The following is a 19479-nucleotide window of genomic DNA, read 5'->3' as shown; positions in this document are numbered from 1 at the left end:
GTTGCTTATTTTAGCATTTTAAAAAAGTACAAGACTAATCTTCCAACACATTAACATTACTACTTGAGACACAAATGGTATGTAAATTTCACCTCAGTACCTGACCCCGCTAGGAACATGTGGCTTAGGTAGATATCTAAATGTAAATGTCTACACTGGGGACTTGCATTCACAATAACATTTCAGAAAACAATACTCTGCTATATCCAGAACTTATGATCAATTCTGTGGAGTATCTCATAAGGCCTACACAAAACAGGAGGAGACTGATTTCTAAATATGTCTAAACCTGAGGGCAAAAGAGACAGGATTTTCCAGGGTCTGTTTACAGAACACATACATTGAACAACAGAAGTGGTGGGTTTTTTGGTTGGGTTTTTTAATGGATGCTCACTTTTCAACTCAAAGTATGTTTTCTTTTTTTTTTTTTTAATCCAAGTCCAATCAAATATTAGCTTTCCCTTACCTGTCTGGGTAGTTTCGTGCATAGACTCATACTCAGAATGATCAAGAGCCAAAGGGTTCATATCTGCCTGGTCTGACACAGAAACAGCTGGTGACGGCTCCTGCAGCTCTGTCAGCACCGCATTCTGATGCTTTTTGTCGCCATCACCATTGGCATCCAGTCCTGCAGCAGAGATGACACACTCAAATAAGCATTCCTTCTAATCACAGCAACACTGCAGATAAAACTAAAAAACTGCATGCATTTTTTAAATAGGAAATTAAAATCAAGAAAGTTCTGCACTCAGCTTTACCTTTTGCATGAGCAACAGCTAGAAACTTATTCCTACCTTCTTTACAAGAATCTGGAGGTTGGTCAGGTATTTCTTCCCACGTTTTGCTCACGCTACCATCAGTGGCACCGCTTGCTTCCAAATGTAACATATGATTTCCCCAAACCTTTGCATTAGGGTTTAACTCAGAAACCTTGGTTGACTCCTACAAAGAGAAGGATTTTTGATTATGCACTTGGCGGATGCACAGCACATCTGTGCACATATATGTACATTCTCAAATAACAGTATCAGAGGCGAAACTCAAGACTGTATTGTCAAGTTTTTTCACATCTGAATATATTAACTGACTTGCCATCCCATAATTGTTTTAGGTACAGACATGACCGAAATGTGCAGCACAAGATTCATTTCCCTGATGAAGAATCACTAGAAAAGGATGGCCAAGCAAACTACAACAAACTTTCATTCTTTGCCTCTGACAAACTAACTCAACCTGTACTTGGCCCTAGATTTCAGGCAGTTCGCTAACATAACATGTTAACTTGATGTGGAATGTTACTGTATATGTTTCTGAAAAATAACAAAAAATTTAAGAAAATAAAAACGCACAGGGTTTTTCTCTGGATTTATATAAACATTTAACAGTTTTAAGGAAGCATTACAGAAAAATGAAAGCAATGAGATGTGAATGACAACTTCCATCATTACTTCAAGAAAAGAAAAATAGAACACTAATGAAAATTTAGATCCATTTTCCCCTAGGTAGGACAAAAAGAATGAATTACCATATGCAGTTAAATCATATCTTAGGCCAACCTCCTTTAACCTGGATTAGAAATGGGCACATTTAACAGTCATATACTGTTATACATAACCATTATATACATGGTTATATTTGTACTTCAGAGATTGCTCTCTGCAGTGCCAGCACCTACAATACTTTCTTGATAGCAGCATGAGACTGTTTTCTCTTGTTTTGCTAATGTTTGAGCAAAATGCATTAAGATATTCCATACCCAGAGTATCTTTGGTAAATTTTACTATGAAGATTATAATGGGAAAGAGTATTGCTCAAAATAACACATACTAAAAAAGTTCATTAAGATTTGTTTTATGAATTTAAGGAACATTATAGAGCTTAAGACGGGCACTTCAAAACTTCATGAAGCTTTAATTATTCTGAAACACATGCACTCAAATAGTCATTATCATAGTGTATTGAAAACACTATGTTTTCTATATGTCTATATCCAGAAGGTAAAAAGATCTAAAGAATCTCAACTTAAGCACATCTACAGAATGACTGAGAACAGACATGAAAAGTAGTAGTGTTCAACTGCTTGAATAGTAAGGATTCAAAGATGACAAGTTTGATCAGTTTCCATTTTTAATACAAAAGTTCCCCCCCCAGGAGATAAACTTAAGACTCTAGTACGATCCACTGCCAGGACTGCAACTGCTGGGCAAGGTAAGAGCAGCTGTGTAACAGAGTACTGTTGAGAGCAATGGTTCTGCTCAGCAGGGAAGAGTAGCAGCAGCTACCACGGGTCACCTTTTGTTTCTTTCTTACCCCAGCCAGCCAAGATCCAGTCTAACTCAATTCCTCATGCTCCTCCTGCAGCCACTGCTTTCTACAGCACTTCAGAAGATCACCTCCTGAAGCAAGCAAAAGGTTTCCTAATTGCTACAAAACAAGAACTTTAAGCTTTCAGGAAATCCACAGACATTTCTTCCTATTTGAAGGTAAAGAGTACTATTACCAGTCTGTAGAAAGTTTCCCTTCCACATACTTAAGCGTTCATCTCAAGCTCATCCAGAATTGAGAATGTGCAATCAAGATACTTTGCCCAAAATTTGAACATGCACACAAGGTAAATAGAACAAAAAAAAAAAAGAAAAAATAATAATCAATATCCAGCAACATCCTGAACCACTACATGTTGTATAGCATTCAGTTTTGCAAAGGAAAGAGTGGTCAGCTTCAAGACAAGTTAACACATTAAATATAGCTACCTAATAAAACCAGTTTGACTTGCCTTAATTCCTAGCTTCAGCTTTAAGCTTTAACATCAAATCACTTTTGTAGAATACTTACAAGTTTGTCTTTATCTCGCCATCCCGAAGTACCAATATTTTCTGGTGTTAGCAGCTGATATGGGTATCTTCTCACTGAGTATGAAGTACCTGTCAAGTCTTCAGGTCCATTCTGGAAGTCTTCACTAACTATACACAGCCTGTCATTCTTTACAGTATCGTTAGAAATCGCATTATTCCATAGAAAGCCCATCAGATATTCACCATTGCCAGCAGTAACGGTGCCAGAAAACAGCTGTTTTGTCCAATCAGTATTGTCAGTATGAAGACTGATAAAATGTGACCACATTTCAACTTGGGGATTTTGTCTGTCCAGTTCATAGGAGTGCTCTTGGTCACTCAACGCATCTTCCATCAGGTCTAATATACACTGCTCACTGCCTTGCTGAAATCCTGCGGCACCAGGAGAGGCACTGTGTATTTCATAGGAAGGAGTAGCAGCATATTTGTCTACCTGCTTTGGGTCAACAAAGACTCCAAGCTCTTTGTTTGAGAAAGTCTTGTGATCTGACTGCATCTGTTCCCAACTTGTGGTCAAGTCATTCATTTCAGTATTTAATAAGTAACTGGTGTTTTTCAGTTCAGCAGTCTTGGTCTCTAACTGCTTTAAATCCCCTGTAGTAAAAGCTTCTAGCTTCCCAGTTGACATATCAAAACCAGTAAGGTTCTCCTCCTCTGAGTGGATGCTGACACACTCTTTTACTTCATCATCCTGCAGATTACGCTCATTAACACCACACACTCTTTCTTCACAAATTCCTGATCCTACTTCAGTAAAAGGCCCAACAGAAACTTGGATGTTCCCGACCTCTGGCTCTGGACTGGCACAGTGACATAACTCAGGCTCTTCTACTGGTTTATCATGCACATGAGAATATAGATTTTGACACAATGAAGGTAAACAATTGTGGGCTTTATGTAAGAGATTACTGGCGTCTTCCAGATTTTTAGTGTCATCTACCAATTTTACACAGTTGTCCAAAGCTGCAGGTACAGCGGAGTTAGAGTAAGCATTCTGATCATGAGACAAGACTTCACTGCAATTTAAGAGGCTTTTACCATGATCAACAATGTTAGCATCCAAATTCTGGTTTACATTTTCTGCCTTGTTATCAATTGTCTCATTTAGGTGAACTTCAAATTTTGTCTGTTTTACAGATTCTATTACATCCCCAGCTGTTTTGGCTGGGTCAGTTCCTGCATTCCACTGATGTGCCACTGTGTGGAGGGAACATGCACCCTGCTGCTCATCCTGTCTACAGTTCATGTCCACTTTACTCATATCCTCATGTTCCACAGACACAGAAGAGATGCTGGATTTGTTATCTGAATTTGAATAACTGCATATTTTTTCTTTATTCCCTGGTGACTCTTGTGAAATCCCAGATTCTAGGCTGTTTTTCTTTAAGAACATTTCATCTGCACTTGTGTGATGTAATTCATGAGATGTCAAAGTGTCATCGCTTACCCATGATCGAGTTCTGCTCAAGCTACCAGCTTCTTCAAGCATGTTTTTTAGCTCAACAATACTCACACAGACATCTTCCTCCATGCCACGGTGGTTTGCACCTTCAGTTGATGTCTTGTTTTCAGAGCAACTCTTAATTTGAGTTTGAAAATCAGAAGCTTCTCCCAAGTTTTTGTGCATTTCAGTCCTACTCAAAGCTTCACGGCTACCCAAAACTGTACCTGTGCATTTCTCTTTATCTTTCAAGATTTCTTCCAAAACCCTGTGGTGTTCACTACAGTCAGGTACAAACATTTGGCTATCGCCGTATGTTCTTTGAAATGTTCTCTTTTCCACATTTGAGTTTACTTCACTTTCTGGCTTTAGGAAGTCACTGCCTTCAGCAAGATTTTCTGCATGTTGACTCACCAAAAAAGAATCATTGTCCATTTCACGTAACTCTAACAATAACTTAAAGTTACCCCTTGTGTTCTCTGCCACCTGTTTAGTATTTATTTCCCTTACAACACTCAATGGATGCCTACTTAAATCGAATGGTACAGTCTCAGAATCATGACTTCCCTCATTTTTTTCTGAATTACATTCTCCAGTGTTTATCAAGACACTGAAAATACAATCAGTGTGTTTCATGTTTTCTGAATCGGGGCTGTATCTGTTCTCTTCAGCAGCATCTGCAGATTTTAAAGTATCACTAGCTGTATGGGGCGATTCATTCCAACTGACAGCATCATCTACAGCACATACCACCTCTTGTTGATTCTCAGGGACAACTTCATCATATACTTTCGCCCTTAAGCCATCTGTTACTGTATTGTCAGTACTTAACCTATGCACCTGACATCTGTTAGCCAGTAAGTTATCGTAAGAAGACTGGGTATCTATGCTACAATATTCCTTTGTTTCCTTTTTCTGCATGTTTGACCTATCCTTTTTTTTAAACTCAAACAGTTCTTTCTGCAAATTAAGCTTAGCTTCCACTTGTGCCGACTGCTGCATTGGAAATTCCTCCCCAGTGTCTAGAGGTCGTGCCATGCTGCACATTCCTTCATCAGTAACAGCTGAGTTATCTATGTCTGCTGCAGTCTCTCCATGCACAGTAGCTGGCACCTCTTCATCCCCTTTCAGATCTTCAGCATCTACAACACAAATACTGTAAAACTCCCTATCTTTTCTATTCTGTCTGTTGTCTACATCAAGATAGGAAAATGTTGGAGACCTCTCTCCATATGAATTTGAACCTTTTTGCAGGCTGTCACTCGTGCTATCTTCAGCATTTGCTGTTACTTCATTCTGCCTTGAATGGTCACATGTAACTGCATGACCCTCCAGAAAATTTCTATTTAAGGAAATTTCACTCTGTAAGCCTTTGTCTAGGATATCTGGTACATGTGAAGTAGAAATATGATCAAACAAGCAATGCTCTTCTGCAGCTACATTTTCATTAATATTACTGTTAATATTTTCTATATTGTTCATGTACTGACCATTATTACTAGATTTTTTAGGTGCTCTTTTTTTAAAAAACTTGTCTTTATTTTCTTCACTTTTCTGCAGATTTCTGTATGTACCAGAGACCTTCAGGAGGCGACTAAAGGAATTAAAGAAGCTAAAAGGTCTGTCATACGTTCTCCTAGAGCTCTCACGAGGAGTATTCTCCATGGTTTTGTATGACTGATATTTTGCTTTTCTATCCCAGAACCCAGATTTAGAATTTGATGCTGCGCAATCATCACTACGAACGCACCGAATGCTGACCATCGCAGCTGCCCCATTAACTGTCCTTCCCACTGTACGCAGATCCTGGCTTTCCACAGTTCCTAAAATTGAAGATAAAGTTTTACTTATCCTTGACTCTGGCGCTTCCTCTTCCACAGATTTTTGCAACAAGCTGGTTTTCTCCTCATTCGTGCTGTTACTCAATTCTTTACTGAAGCAGCAGCCCATGGTTAATAAGTAGCGTCAGAGGAGTCTTCTCATTGCAAATCACCTTCCTCTGTACACTAAACTAACTTTCTACTGCTACTGAGGAAACAAGCCAACACCCAGCTGCCAAAAATAGCACACTTTAAAACCATACAGGGGTTCATATGTCATTGCCACTCAAAGTCCAAATCCCAGTTGCTGAGCCATGTTTTAGTATTTCATCATATGCACTGTAATATTCAAGCCAAATAATTCTCCTAATGAGATTACAGTCTGTTTACAAGTATTACCAAGTCTTATGAACTTCCACTGTTTCATTTCCTGAAGAGTTTCCTTCATCCAAATCATTAAAATGCTTAAATGACATCTTTCACAATGTCTGTATCTGCCAAAAACCTGCTTGCCTTCATGTTTAATACAACGCCTCCTTTCTGTACAAGGATAAATGCATTCTGGCTTCACACGTTTAAATCTGATTTTAAGACTGAACCAGTGGAAGCTATTAGATCAAAGACATTTTGGACAATTTTCTCCTTTTCCTCCCTTCCCCCAGAGCTGAACCTCTAGCAAGATTACTTCTTTAGGAAAAGCAGGCTAAAGATAGATAAGACCTCATGTATTCCATTGAGGAGACATTGTACGTTATCAGTAGCTAATTCTGTTCCAAGCCCTTTTTTTTTGTTTGTTATCTGCACACAAGAAAATACATAATCCTTCATTGATTACAGCACTGGAAGGGGCCTGAAGATCATCTAGCCATCTTATGGTACTGTGGCAGGATTAATTATACTTAAGCACCAAAAAAGTATGTATTCTTTTATAAAAAAACTTAAGACAAATTTAAAAGGTGATTTGACTAAACGCTACTTCTTCCAAAAGTCTGTCTCCAGTGTAAGTCTTCTTTGTTGTACATAGGCAGACTTCTTTCTGACCTTAGGACAGCTAGAACATCTTTATACACATGTATTTACATACTGAAAGACTTCTACTACTAAGTCCCTTTACTTGCTAAAAAAGTGTTTGTTTTTTCAAAAATGAAAACCCAATAAAAGAAGCTGAAAACACCTAGCAATCTTTTCTGCTCTAAACAGATGTTCTTTGCCTTTACATAACCTTACATCACTCAGACCTCCTCAAATCCATTCCTCTCATTTCAAATTTGGACCCCATCCTTCAGAGAGCTTGCAGACTGTACCACTACAGCACCACTCTACTCTGTTACTTAAAAGGTATTGAAAACACAGAAGAAAGTAAAACAAGACAGACCCTTAAACTCTATTTCAAATGTTCTTTCAGCTATACATTGAACTCAAGTATTATTTTTCAATTGGTTGTGCACTTTACGGCTAGTTTAATAAAGATGTACTTGAACTACAGCTTTAAGTTAACTAGTAAGAAATCTATTTTATTTTCTACTGTACCCACTTGCAGGGTAAAGGCTGCTTAATACACAGAGATCCATGCTCTAATACTCTACTACCCTTACTTTTTTTTGGCATGATTGTCATTATGACTTATTTTACAGCTGCTTTCATGGCAAGTCACAAAGCCTATATAAGGCTTGAGAAATGACTCAGTCTCATTTATGTTGTCTATATGGTCTCAGTCACCACCACACTGCAAGATTTCTGCTTTGTTTCCAAAATTCCAAGACAAAAAATTTCCATCTTTACCAGAGAAGCCCACAGTCACTTTCTCATTTCCATCTCCTTCTCTTCCTTTAATTCTGACCGAAAATACAGAAAATTTACTACTATAAACATAGAAATAAATCAAGCATCAGTTCCTCTTTTACTCATTCTATCTTGTTAGTAAACTAAGTTGACATCTGTTTAGAGTAACAAAAGAGAAGCAAGCATTTTGTTTCCTGTTGTCATCTGAAGACTGAGAAAAAAAACAAATGCTGCTGCACTGAACCACAGTAAGCAGAATCAAGCTGCATTAAAATCAGGTAGAAAATAAAAAAAACTCTTGCTATCCCTAACTGTTTGCAATCTTATAATAGCTTGCAACTACAAGGTAGTACTGAGCAAGTGCAGAATCACTCTAGAAATTCAAATGTTTCACTTTAGTCTGCACTGCAGCCACTATGAACTGCTCCTGCAGTAACAGTGGAGTTCCCATGTAACAGCAGAGACTGGCAGTGAATCTCTTCCATATACAGCATGAAATGCTTCTGTTCTCTTCTCTGAAGCTTTTACAATGGATTAGAATATTTGAGTCATTCCTTACCCTACTTCTCTTTATAAACACTTGTAACACACAAAAGAGCAAAGCTCTAATGTAGTTGCCAATGCAGCTTTTTCTCCCCAGACAAGTATTCTGCTTATAGGACAAATGAAACAAAAAAATAACGTGCTTTAGATTCTTAAACACAGGTTGCCATATATTTAAATGCCATAGGCAGACTCAGATTTCTATATGTGAAAAAAACATATTGGCTAACTTTCAGGGGAAACCTATTCACTGCTAATCCTCTGACCATAAAGAAAGGTTGCTGAATTAGCTAGGGACACATCCCCTCCACAGCAAATCTGCTTTGAAACTGCATAGTATAAGAGGAAGACTACCCTGCCCCCCCACCCCTCATCTTATCCAATAAGTGAAGCCTCAAAGCACCTCCAGATACATTGCTCTTAAGAATCGGAAGTCTGATGCATCATTGCTGCCATCTGCTGCATTTTTTTTTTAATTCTCCAGGGGGACAAAGTTACTCAACATGCTTAGATCCAGACTTAAAGCTATGCCAAATCACTCCTCTCTTCAGCATTCCCTGGAACCAAGATCAGGGAATGGGGAGGGAGTTACTTATAATAGTTTTTTTTAAACAAATGCCATGAGCAAACAATTCAACTGTTTTTAATGTCAGCATAAAGTCACAGTAATACTTGCAAAGTTTACAACTATTCAGAAAACTCCATCATTGGGTAAACAAATAGCATGATTTTTTCCCCTCTGTTATTTAACCATTACTAACTATGTGCTTTCTAGAGGGGAACAAAGTGCTTTTAAGAGACAGACCAGGGCAAAGTCCACTTTTTCAGTGCTTTAACAAGCACTTTGCTATCAACTAATAGGGAGAAAAATGGGTGAAGTGGTTCAGGCAAGCAGACTTCCAGTTTTCCCATAACCTTATGTGCAAAGGCACATTTTGTACTTGCTCCCCTGGTTTTATCTAAGAGTTCCAGGGATAACTTCTATTTTTAAGCACCTATAGTGCACATTCACAAAGTTACATTTCTCAATACTGGTTATTGTGGGATCACCATTAAAAACAGCAACATAAATTTATGCTACATTACCCAAGGCTGGCTGGTTAACTTGCAAGGTTCAGTAAGACTTAAAAGCCTTCTGGCTAAGCTAAACACCACCACCGGAATTGAAAAGCACTTTACCAGAATTTCTGCTTTGCCACTTCAGTGCCCAGCTCAGCTGGGGGCGAGTTTTGTTTATTTTGTTAGTTTTTTTCCTTTATAGGTATATTTCTCATCTACTCGAAGCCTAAATAGGTTTTCCTTCTCCATGAAAAAGAACTGCTCTGAAGCAGAAGCTGCACTTTCGTAATGTGAACAATTTTAATAAGCGTTTTAGTCCTATGTTCTGCACACACCTACACAGAAGGCAAGAAGTCAACAAGCTTATTAATAGGAATATACCTACCTAGCTACTTTCATTTCTACACGTCCCTAATTCTTGTCAAGGAATATGGGTTTATCCCATATACAGTCTTACATACTTAAGTTTTAAAATACAGTCTAGCTTTAAAGTCCTTACAACCTTCAGACATCTAACTTCATCTATACTTTTTCTATGATGATGCAACTGTAACCAGTTCTGAGGAAAGCAATTATCCTGTATTCCTAGGCCATACTTGATGTCATGCCCACCTCCAGCTGAGGGAGAAGAACAGCATCACAACAGACATCACAGCTTCATTACTGCAAGGTTTTTGGAAACTAATCAGATTGCTTAACTTTCCCTCCAAAATATCAAGGTTAAATTGACTGTTAAAGAGGTTAAATAGACATTTGACACATTAAACCAATTAAACATTAGCACTACAAGCCACCAGGTGCAGAACTATTCAGCACTTATGGTCTAAATCTATGATAATGTGACAGAAAGAGCAAACACTGACAAGTATCGATCCTTTACATGATGCTGACACCATAGATGTTCAATTTAAGATCTAATCCTCCCATCTCTTCTTTAAAGCTGTTCATGATCTCAGAATTATTAAATATCACCTACTTGTTATACAAACTGCTACTTAGCTCTTAATTGGCACATACTGTGTATTGTCAAATGATCTGAGGATTATATGCTATACCAGATTTTCACTGAACTGTTACATAGGGTCCTATATTAAACTAGTAAATGTAACTTCCTCAGTCCCTTTTTATTCTGAAGCTTATTCTTGAATGGGTTATAAAAGGGTTTTTGAACAACACAACCCAGAAGCTCTAAGCCCTAGCCATCCTTCCATATTACCTCCTATGAAAAACATTTTAGGGAGTACAATTAAGTCCCATCTTAAGTTTTCTGACTTGCTAGCTATTTTTCTTGCGCTTAGAATCAACAATATGATTGAATGTATATTACAGCACCCATAAGCATTGACAAAAGCCAGCACATGACATCAGTTTGAATTCCCATTAACAGAAGCCCATGGCAGCACCCAATAATTATTCAACTAGGAAGAGATTTAACTAGGGCAATGCTTATATTGCAATCAGACAGCAAGTTCAAATGACACCACAGCAATATCTTCCACTAGAACAAACCAACGTTTGCAGAACCTGTTGCCACTTGATGACAAGACTCCCTTCTAAAGTTCACCTCAAATTTCCAGATCAGGTCTTCGATTCAGCTAATCAAGGAAAGAAAATTTTTTTGCCCTTGGAAAGTGCTCCAAGACACCAAACGTGGGCATGGCAGGAGAAGAGTTTAGGATCAATAAGTAAGGAAAAAGATCATGCCTTTAGCACTAAAGGTTAGTTAAGTCCTGTCTGGCAGAGACAGGTCATATAAACTACCTCCACCATGGCATTTGGGTCTTGGCCTCTTCCCTCCAACAATAACCTCAAGTTTCTAGCAGCACAGCATTACTTATAGAAAAGGAAAGAGTGTCAAAAGGGAGTGACACATTTCTTTAATACTGACTTTCCTGGGTCCAGTCTGAAAAGGGCTTTCTTGGAAAGAACAGCTGTCATCAGGATACAAAAAAAAAAATAGGTAAATATCCAATTACAGACAATACCTGAAGTGACAAAGCCCACCCCTCTAGGTTAAAAAGAAAGCCAGAAAACCCAACAAATATTTAACTCCCAAATTTATCAAAGCTAAGAATTTCCTTATATACTCTAAATCATATACTTCCAATTTGCATGTGTAAGCACTTTATGAGGATCCTCAAGCTGACAATTTCCCTCAATGGACTTGCATACTAAACTACTAACATTCTGCTGTTAAGTACTACTAATATCAGCCATTCAAGAGGAACTGTTGTTGAAAGTGAACCATACTAAGCTTGCAATCAATCTACATTAGGCATTAAACAGCATATAGTTCCATAGCTACTTCAAAGCAGAAGAAATTGGTTTGCCTCCTTCACCACAAGGTTAAGCCTTTTAAACTATTAGTAAATAAATTACCTCTATATCATTAACATAAGCAGTCCTGGAAAGTGATTTCTGAAGGGTTCCACCACAACATCAAAACTTTCATTTTAATTCAGTGACTACTGACTATCTGTTCAACATTACTGACAGTAGAACATGTGTTAAGTTTTATTTCTGCCACAGAAAATAGACTATTTGCATGATTTATTTATTGTTAGTATTAAAAAAAAGATGTAACAAAAATAATTCTGTAGCTATTACATGTGGTAAGACTAGCATACAGGGAGTTATTTTTCCAGGATCTATAGAGGTGTATCAAAATTTCCAGCAGACATTCTACAACCTTCCTCTTGAACTGCCACAACAGCAATCAGACTAGGTATCACCAGATTCTAGAACAGCACAGCCAAAATAGCTAGGGAATGTAATTCAGCAAATTTCTTTTACGTTCACAAGATGACATCCCTATAAATCGCACTAGATACCATGGTAGTATGGCCCCATACCAAATATACATAAAACCAGGGATTACCACAGACATGAATCTATACCTTTATGCAGTCTAGCCCTCTGCTCTCAAAGTAATTAAGACACAGAAGGAACAGCAGGTGATTTTCAGATAACCTGAAGCACGTACTTGCTAAATGCAATTGAGTCAGGACTTCAGAAGTTTTTCTTATGCCTATCACATTTTTGCAAAGATGAAATTGTCTCAGTGATTTTAGTTTTCTAACTTCTTCCTGTACTTTGTGAAGCTTTTCCTCAAACTATAGCCTTGTCCCCAAAATTTGCAAGTGAAGTCCTGAAGCACTGGCAAAATATACTCATGTAAGCGTGTAATTATGGAAGAGACCATCTTGAAAACACCACTTTTAACAGCATGTATTGCTGATGATTCTTATACAAGAAAATTACCTTCTGGTGCTGTGAATACAAGACTATGTTACTGGTATAACTTTAAAAAGCTTAATAAACTACAGGTCTCATCTTTCTGGAATATTTAGCAAAAGAAAAGTTTTAGTCTCAAAAGAATTAGTTATTTTAAATGTGCCACTATAGCACTATGGACACGTTCCAAGATATCTAAATTGACGTTAAGTCTCCTCTACTGAGGAAAAGAGCAGGCAGGTTTTCTGAAATAGAATGAAATGGTTACTCCCTTTCTCCAAATAAATATTAAAGAACAGAAACTAAGATTTAGATCTAACTTTATATGTAGTTTCATAAAAATTCTAGTATGCCAGATTAAAAGAACCAGCCACGTGAAGACTAATCAAACCACCTTTAATACTAATGCACCTATTGAAAGTACACTGACAGTTCAAAGATTTTGAAGCAAATCTACAAAAGCCTCTCACTCAGGCTTACATGCTGGTTTCTTGGCATTACTGCTCTGAGTACAGTAAAAAAACAAGAGTCACAAAAGCTCAACTTCCAAAAGCATGGCCCAATAGTGGGTTCAACTTTCTCCTCTACTGTTAAACAGACAAAATTCACACCTGAAAGGTGAAACAGAGCAGAAAAGAAGACAGGATTTAAAAAAACAGGGTGGGGGGTGGGGGTGGGGGGACGGGACAACAAAGAAACCCCACTAGCTTGTTTAACAGAAAAACACATGTCTAGAGTGTTTTCCAAAATGCTCCTTCGCGCTTGCTCTGAGGTAAGTTGAAGCAGCAAGCATCTGCTGCTTAGTATAGCACAGGCTAAATGCCTAGCAGAACATACACTAAAACCAAACCCTTCAAGATGTCCCAAGAGGAAATATTCCTCCCAATAAGCAGTTTCAAAGATGAAAATATGATGTTACAGCTTACACACAAAGTATTCAGTCTTCTTGAAGACTTATGTAACATCTACTGCAACACAGATACATATACACACAGTAACAGCTATTGTATGATCTGCCAAAAGCATCCCATAAAGCAACTTACTGGATCCTGCACAGGAGCACAAAAGCAGCAGCACGTGTGCCATTTGGCAGAACTGACTGAGCAAAACTCCTGCTACAGAATCCAATTTCCTATTTGTATGGGTTTGTACTTTTTTCAGTTGTAGATACATGCCAAGTGCACTTCCTGCATTTTCCTCACATGTGAATCTGGGAGCTAGAACGTAATGCAAGATTGGCAGTACAATTTCTGCAGTCTAAAAAGCCCTTTACCTTAAATGAGTGCAAACTCTTGTAACTTGCTTTTTGTTTAAATCTCCTGTAGGGCTGAAGAAATGTTAAGTCGAGGCTTCTACTCGGTATGGAGAATTGGCCACCTTCAACTGCTCTGGCTCTAGCATTTAAGCTGCAATGCTATCAGCCAACTTCTAAAACGTTCTGAGATAAAATTTTGATTAAGACATAGTAAATAAGCTGTTTCATGCAACACTTACACCAGGGGAATATGTAATACTCACCAGATGAGAACCGTCTTTAACTTCTTGTACTTGCTGCACCTGCGGTTCAGCCACAACTTTAGTGTCCTGATCAGAAGTCATGAGCTGTCTGCTTTTTGGCTGCTCAGAGAGAACTTTACCAGTCACCTTTGTAAGCTGTGGAAATAGGAAGAGAAAAGATTCTGTAAGTGGTTGTTGAAATTCCTGAGAACTCACAGCCATTCCAGATGTGCCATGTGATTCAGACCAATGGTCCAAAGAGCTACCACACAACATGGTCAAGATCACACATTCAGAGAAAACGTTATGGTGGAAGGCAAGGATAAAGCGATCTTGCAGATACACTCAGTTCCTAGTCACTGTCTGCCTTCGTGCACAAGAACACTTGCCACAGCACTGGGCAGGGAAATTCCACTGGGAATGTTTCACTTTATTCTCATCTTAATTATTCAGATTGGTTTTCAAACCATGACTTCTTCATACCACCTGATGGACTTACTTAACTTACTAAAAAGCATTTAGGCACAAACCAACATTTGTCTTCTACTCTGACAGTCACTGAATCTTTGCAAGTTTTAAGAAGCATGTTACAACAGTTCTGCTAGATTAGTAACACTGAAGTAGTTGTACTGCTCCATCAGCCTAAAGTGTTGCTTTATTTGATTAGACAAGTAGAAAACTAAGTAGAGTTGAAAAACTGACAGCAGCTTCACTTTGAAATTTGATGCTATTATTTAATATTCTTATTTAAAAAAAAAACAAAACTACTGGTCTTTTAGAAGATAGAAAGTCATTCGAAGCATGAAGATTCAGAAAGTAAATACTAGGGTGTAACATCAGAGTAATTTATTTTATCTTTTCCAAAAGGACTGTGAGAAAGTTGTAATATGCTTTGAGTTACTTATTCACGCAGAAATTCCAGTACTGCATCTGTAAGAACATGACAGAAATGTATTGCTTCCAAATTGGTGACACCAAACTTCAGGGTAAGATCCTCTATGGTCTCATTTAAAAAAAACAATCAAGATTTGCAGTACACAGAAGGCGACTGTACGATTCTATTCTTTAGCAGCATAAGCACCTTTCAGGGTATCTTGATCAGAAAAGACTGGAGTTGGAAAGTATTTCTCAGTCTATGGTGTTATGGTCTTCCATGGAATCTCTTCTATACTATTTTTTGAAATGGACAAAAGCAAAAGCCTTTTATACAATTGCTTGAATACAGTCCAAAAATTTTAAATAAAATTATGACATTCACCTTTGAACTGATTCAAGCATTCTATTACAGGGTTACGCAGAAGATAAGATATTCTGCGTGCACCATTGAAGAAACAAATATACTGACATTCCGACAGGATGAAATAGTCAGCTTAGATGAACAGTTGCTTATCACTTCACTATTGATGCAAAGTCAGCATGAAAAACATGTTTTTTGAAACAAACACACGCACTGTGTCACTATTACATTCCCAGAAATTTCTTTCCTAACGTCTTGCCTCTCATCTTGGAATAGAAACTACTTAAAGAAAGGAGAAGTGATACAGACAAAAACCCACCAGAACAAAATTATACTGCCCCTCGCAGTGTTACACACACACGAACATACACAGAGTCTACCTGGCAGGAAGTCTGGAATTCATTCCAGATGTCTGTATTTTATAAAATAACCAACAACCATTCACAGGATTAAGGCAATTTTTCAAAAGCAAGTATTAAATAGCTAGACTCTGTTACTTAAACCCACACATTAGAAGCTGTGTGCACATTAACACTGTGGAAGGTGTCTCAAGCTTCTTTGAGAATGCTTCTGCTAATATTCTTTAAAGAAACTGGTTTTAGCCTTCTAAAATTTTAGGTTAATATTTTTCTAAAAAACCACAAGGCTTCTTACACATTTTGTGCTGACTGTATATGATCTCCACTGCTGTTCATACTATACCCTGAACATGTACATTAGTCCAGATTCACCAGCTAAAGTCTCCTTTACAGAAAGACAAATGTGTTCCAGTCAGCAATGATGTTATCTACTCAGTATTTTGACCCCCAAATCAATGACAAGGTACTTCTTTGCACCCCTCTATGTCACCTGCTTATCTCACACATCCCCATTCCCTTGTAGGATCAACTTGTCCCCAGTCATGCTGCAATATCTTCCATCCTCCGGTATGTAGTTTTAGCACCAGTACTTCATAAACCTATCGATTATGGAAGGAAAACAGCTAAGATCATGCGAGTCAAACAAGAGTAAAGTTCTATTACACCTATATCCTTTAAAGCATTTGCTGACTGGCCATCAAGCACAAAATACTCAGCTAAATCATTAATTTCAGCTGAGTGTAGACAAGTTGTTAGCCAACTTGATAGATGATGCATGACTGCAATGTGCACATTGCAACTTCAATTTCTTAGGCAAGCCACAATCAGAGCACCACATCATTCTACTGCTTTTCAGGAGTCCTTTAGATGAGATTACACAAGACACTTACCACAAGCTAGGTCTAGATTGAAGCTCTACCTAACTTTGTTTGGATTAGTCAAACTAATAATCATATTCTCTTTAGTTACACAGATTTCTTATGATACACAACACACCAAACCCACTCACCTTGTGAACAAATAATTTTTAATAGCTTCAATGCCAAACCCATATATTTAAGTTGCATTTTGATCCTTAATGATCAAGATTACTTCCAAAACGAGTGAGATACTATCATAATCTGTTTAAACAGAAAATTTGATCTGCCTTCTAAGTCCCATGCTTTTAAACATCAGCCAGCTATTGCCTTTCAGCAAATTGATAAGCCATACAGAAAGACCCCAAATGCTTAAGTTTCCTTTGCAATTTTCTTCACTTAGTATGTCACACTACTACAAGTCCTCAGGATGTCAAGTGCTCTGCTGCAAAATCCCATCTGTTGTGATATACTTCACAACTTAATGTGCAGGGCTGTTCTGGAAAGTTAGCGACATCAACTTTTCCACCACAGAGTTGTCACTTACCAGTCTCTTAAGGCATAAAACTTATGTGACTGCAGGCTTCCATGACTACCATGTCAGAGAATACAGTGAGTGTGGAAAGGGCAGTGTTACTTTAGGTAGAGAAACACTGAAAGTCACAAAATGTTAAAGGCTCTTCACAGGATGTGTTTTATCATGTTTCTCCTTAGTATTGATACATACCTTCATTCACAAGCTTATTTAGAGGTACAATAATCACTATATGGTAGTACTAGAAACTGCAGGTCAGGATGGATCGTTTGGAAGAGAGTTTATCCTCTTTTAATGCTAGTTTAATAGTCAAATTCGCAAGCCAGTTAAATGTGGCATCTTAATGCACCAATAAAATTCATTATCTCACTGAACAGTGAACTTGCCCACCACTTCAAAAGATGCACTGAACTGCTGATTGGTAAACCATATCTTTGCATACATACACGCTGCTGCAATATGTAGGAGGCATTCAAGAGGAAAATACAAGTCAGCAGACCCATTTGGGATAGAGATAGCAATACCTATGGCAGAACACTAAGCTGTCAGAAGTAGACTGCAATTTTTTTCATTCAAGTTATTAAAAAAAAACAAACCCACAAGAAAAACCTTCAGAGGCACACAAACTCTTAAGTAAGCTTTTAAATAATATCTGTAGTCTATAGCAAGCAGATTCACAAAAAGAATATTCATTTCTCCACAAATTATGTCTAGTCACATACTCTACAGAATAGCTGCCATTTATGAATTGATTTAGAAGTACACAATTTTAACATTGTAATATTATATATAATTTCAGTTCTGTATGTATAGTAAATCTTTATTTTTCCTTCTGGCTTGCCATTTGGTCATCACAGAGTAATTAGTCAAGTTCAACAACTTCAGATATATTATGTAAAGAGCAAAGTTACTCTCGAGACATGCAAATACTTGTTTGAAGAACTACCTAACTGAAGAGAAACTGCATGGATTATTCTGAAGCTTATCAAAAGCAGTCTGCACTTGGTTTGTAAGCAGTCAAGACGCTTACCCCCAGATGTTTAAAGTATAGGTAAAACTACATTTCTTTAGAAACCGCATAACACTCAAGCATGAAGTCCTTACTGTTCCTGAAACTGTAATACACTGCTCAGTCTCCTAAATTAGCAACTGCAACAGGAAAGAGAAGGGCACCTTAATACAGTTGTTTTCTCAGTAGAAAGAAGACAATGGGGGCAGGGCAGTAACTCTTCACTCCTACTTGTACAGATCTTGTCTCTGTGGGCACCTGGTCAGCAGCGGTTAATCTGAGGAGTTAGAAGAACATTCTCAGGAGGGACTGAGACCTGGCAAAGTGACACAGATGCACATATTTCAGCCTACTGGTTTCCCTCTGCAACATCCACAACCATCTTCACAAATAAAGAGTTGGGGGTTGTTAGTGTGTGGTTTTTGTTTGGTTTGGTTTAGTTTTTAAGTTGACAACGTGGTTCTTTATTGGGAAACACTGTCAAATGCATCTTGTTATAATTCCATCACTTCAGAACATACCAGATATAAAGGATAACTATACAGGTAAGTGCACACAACCATATGATCACTCTTGTCTGGCTGCCAAGCTAAACAGAGCTGGGACTGCTCTCATCTAAAAAGCCACCTGTGTGTTATTATGGTGCCAACATCAGGCCAACCTTTACACCGCATTTTAGTTCAGGTTTAGGTATCTTATAGTACTGGCAGAATTAATGTTCAACTGTCTGAAGATACTTAAACACACACTGCATCCACATACACTACAACCTTGCGAACAGCTCAGAAGAGACATCTACACAATTGTTACACAGCCAACAAAACCACTACTGCCCCCCCCCCAAACCTCCCCCCCCCCCCGTGTATCCCCCAGTTCTCCTGCTTTCATTAGTACTCCTCTCTAATTTCTCTAATTCATATTCAAAGCGTGCTTTGATACAGTCTGTTTTGCTGTCTAGAGTTGTAAGAGTATGAGTAGCAGCATGCGTTCTCTCAATCAAACCTGTCAGATAGATCTGTTATTTAAAAACATGCAAAACCCCAAACAATGCTCTAGGGCTGAGATCTTGCCTGCCAACTTTCAGCCCAGAGTAATCAGCCCTTAAAAAGAGATTTACAAATGCAAGTGCTGACAACTAACTTTCACACTGCAAACAGCAACACCATAAAACAAAAAAGCTCACTAGAATAAAAGACCTTTTCATTGCTCTTCCAGCAAGCACAAACAAAAACAGATTTGAGCTTGGCTTTG

The 19479-nt window shown here is 38.0% G+C and overlaps 1 protein-coding gene across 6 annotated transcripts in view; it reads right to left on the bottom strand.

Moving 5' to 3' along the window:
* Positions 1–19479, bottom strand: part of LARP4B (La ribonucleoprotein 4B) — a 58415-nt gene that overhangs the window by 25146 nt on the left and 13790 nt on the right. The window contains exons 2-5 of one of the 6 annotated variants that reach the window (XM_055805089.1): positions 18393–18505; positions 14253–14387; positions 795–942; positions 467–628 (exon numbers count right to left, since the gene is read on the bottom strand). In XM_055805089.1, coding sequence (XP_055661064.1) covers positions 467–628; positions 795–942; positions 14253–14333 — 391 coding nt within the window. In that variant the 5' untranslated portion in view covers positions 14334–14387; positions 18393–18505. Of the gene's footprint in view, positions 1–466; positions 629–794; positions 943–2310; positions 2491–2835; positions 8796–14252; positions 14388–16317; positions 16416–18392; positions 18506–19479 lie in introns of those variants that run through there. The other 5 variants (XM_005233931.4, XM_055805088.1, XM_013296471.3 and 2 more) reach the window with 5 other exon arrangements.

The sequence above is a fragment of the Falco peregrinus genome, chromosome 5 (assembly GCF_023634155.1).
Source record: "Falco peregrinus isolate bFalPer1 chromosome 5, bFalPer1.pri, whole genome shotgun sequence".
Lineage (NCBI taxonomy): Eukaryota > Metazoa > Chordata > Aves > Falconiformes > Falconidae > Falco > Falco peregrinus.
The sequence above is the reverse complement of the archived record's forward strand: the minus strand, read 5'-3'. Positions and strand labels throughout refer to the sequence as shown.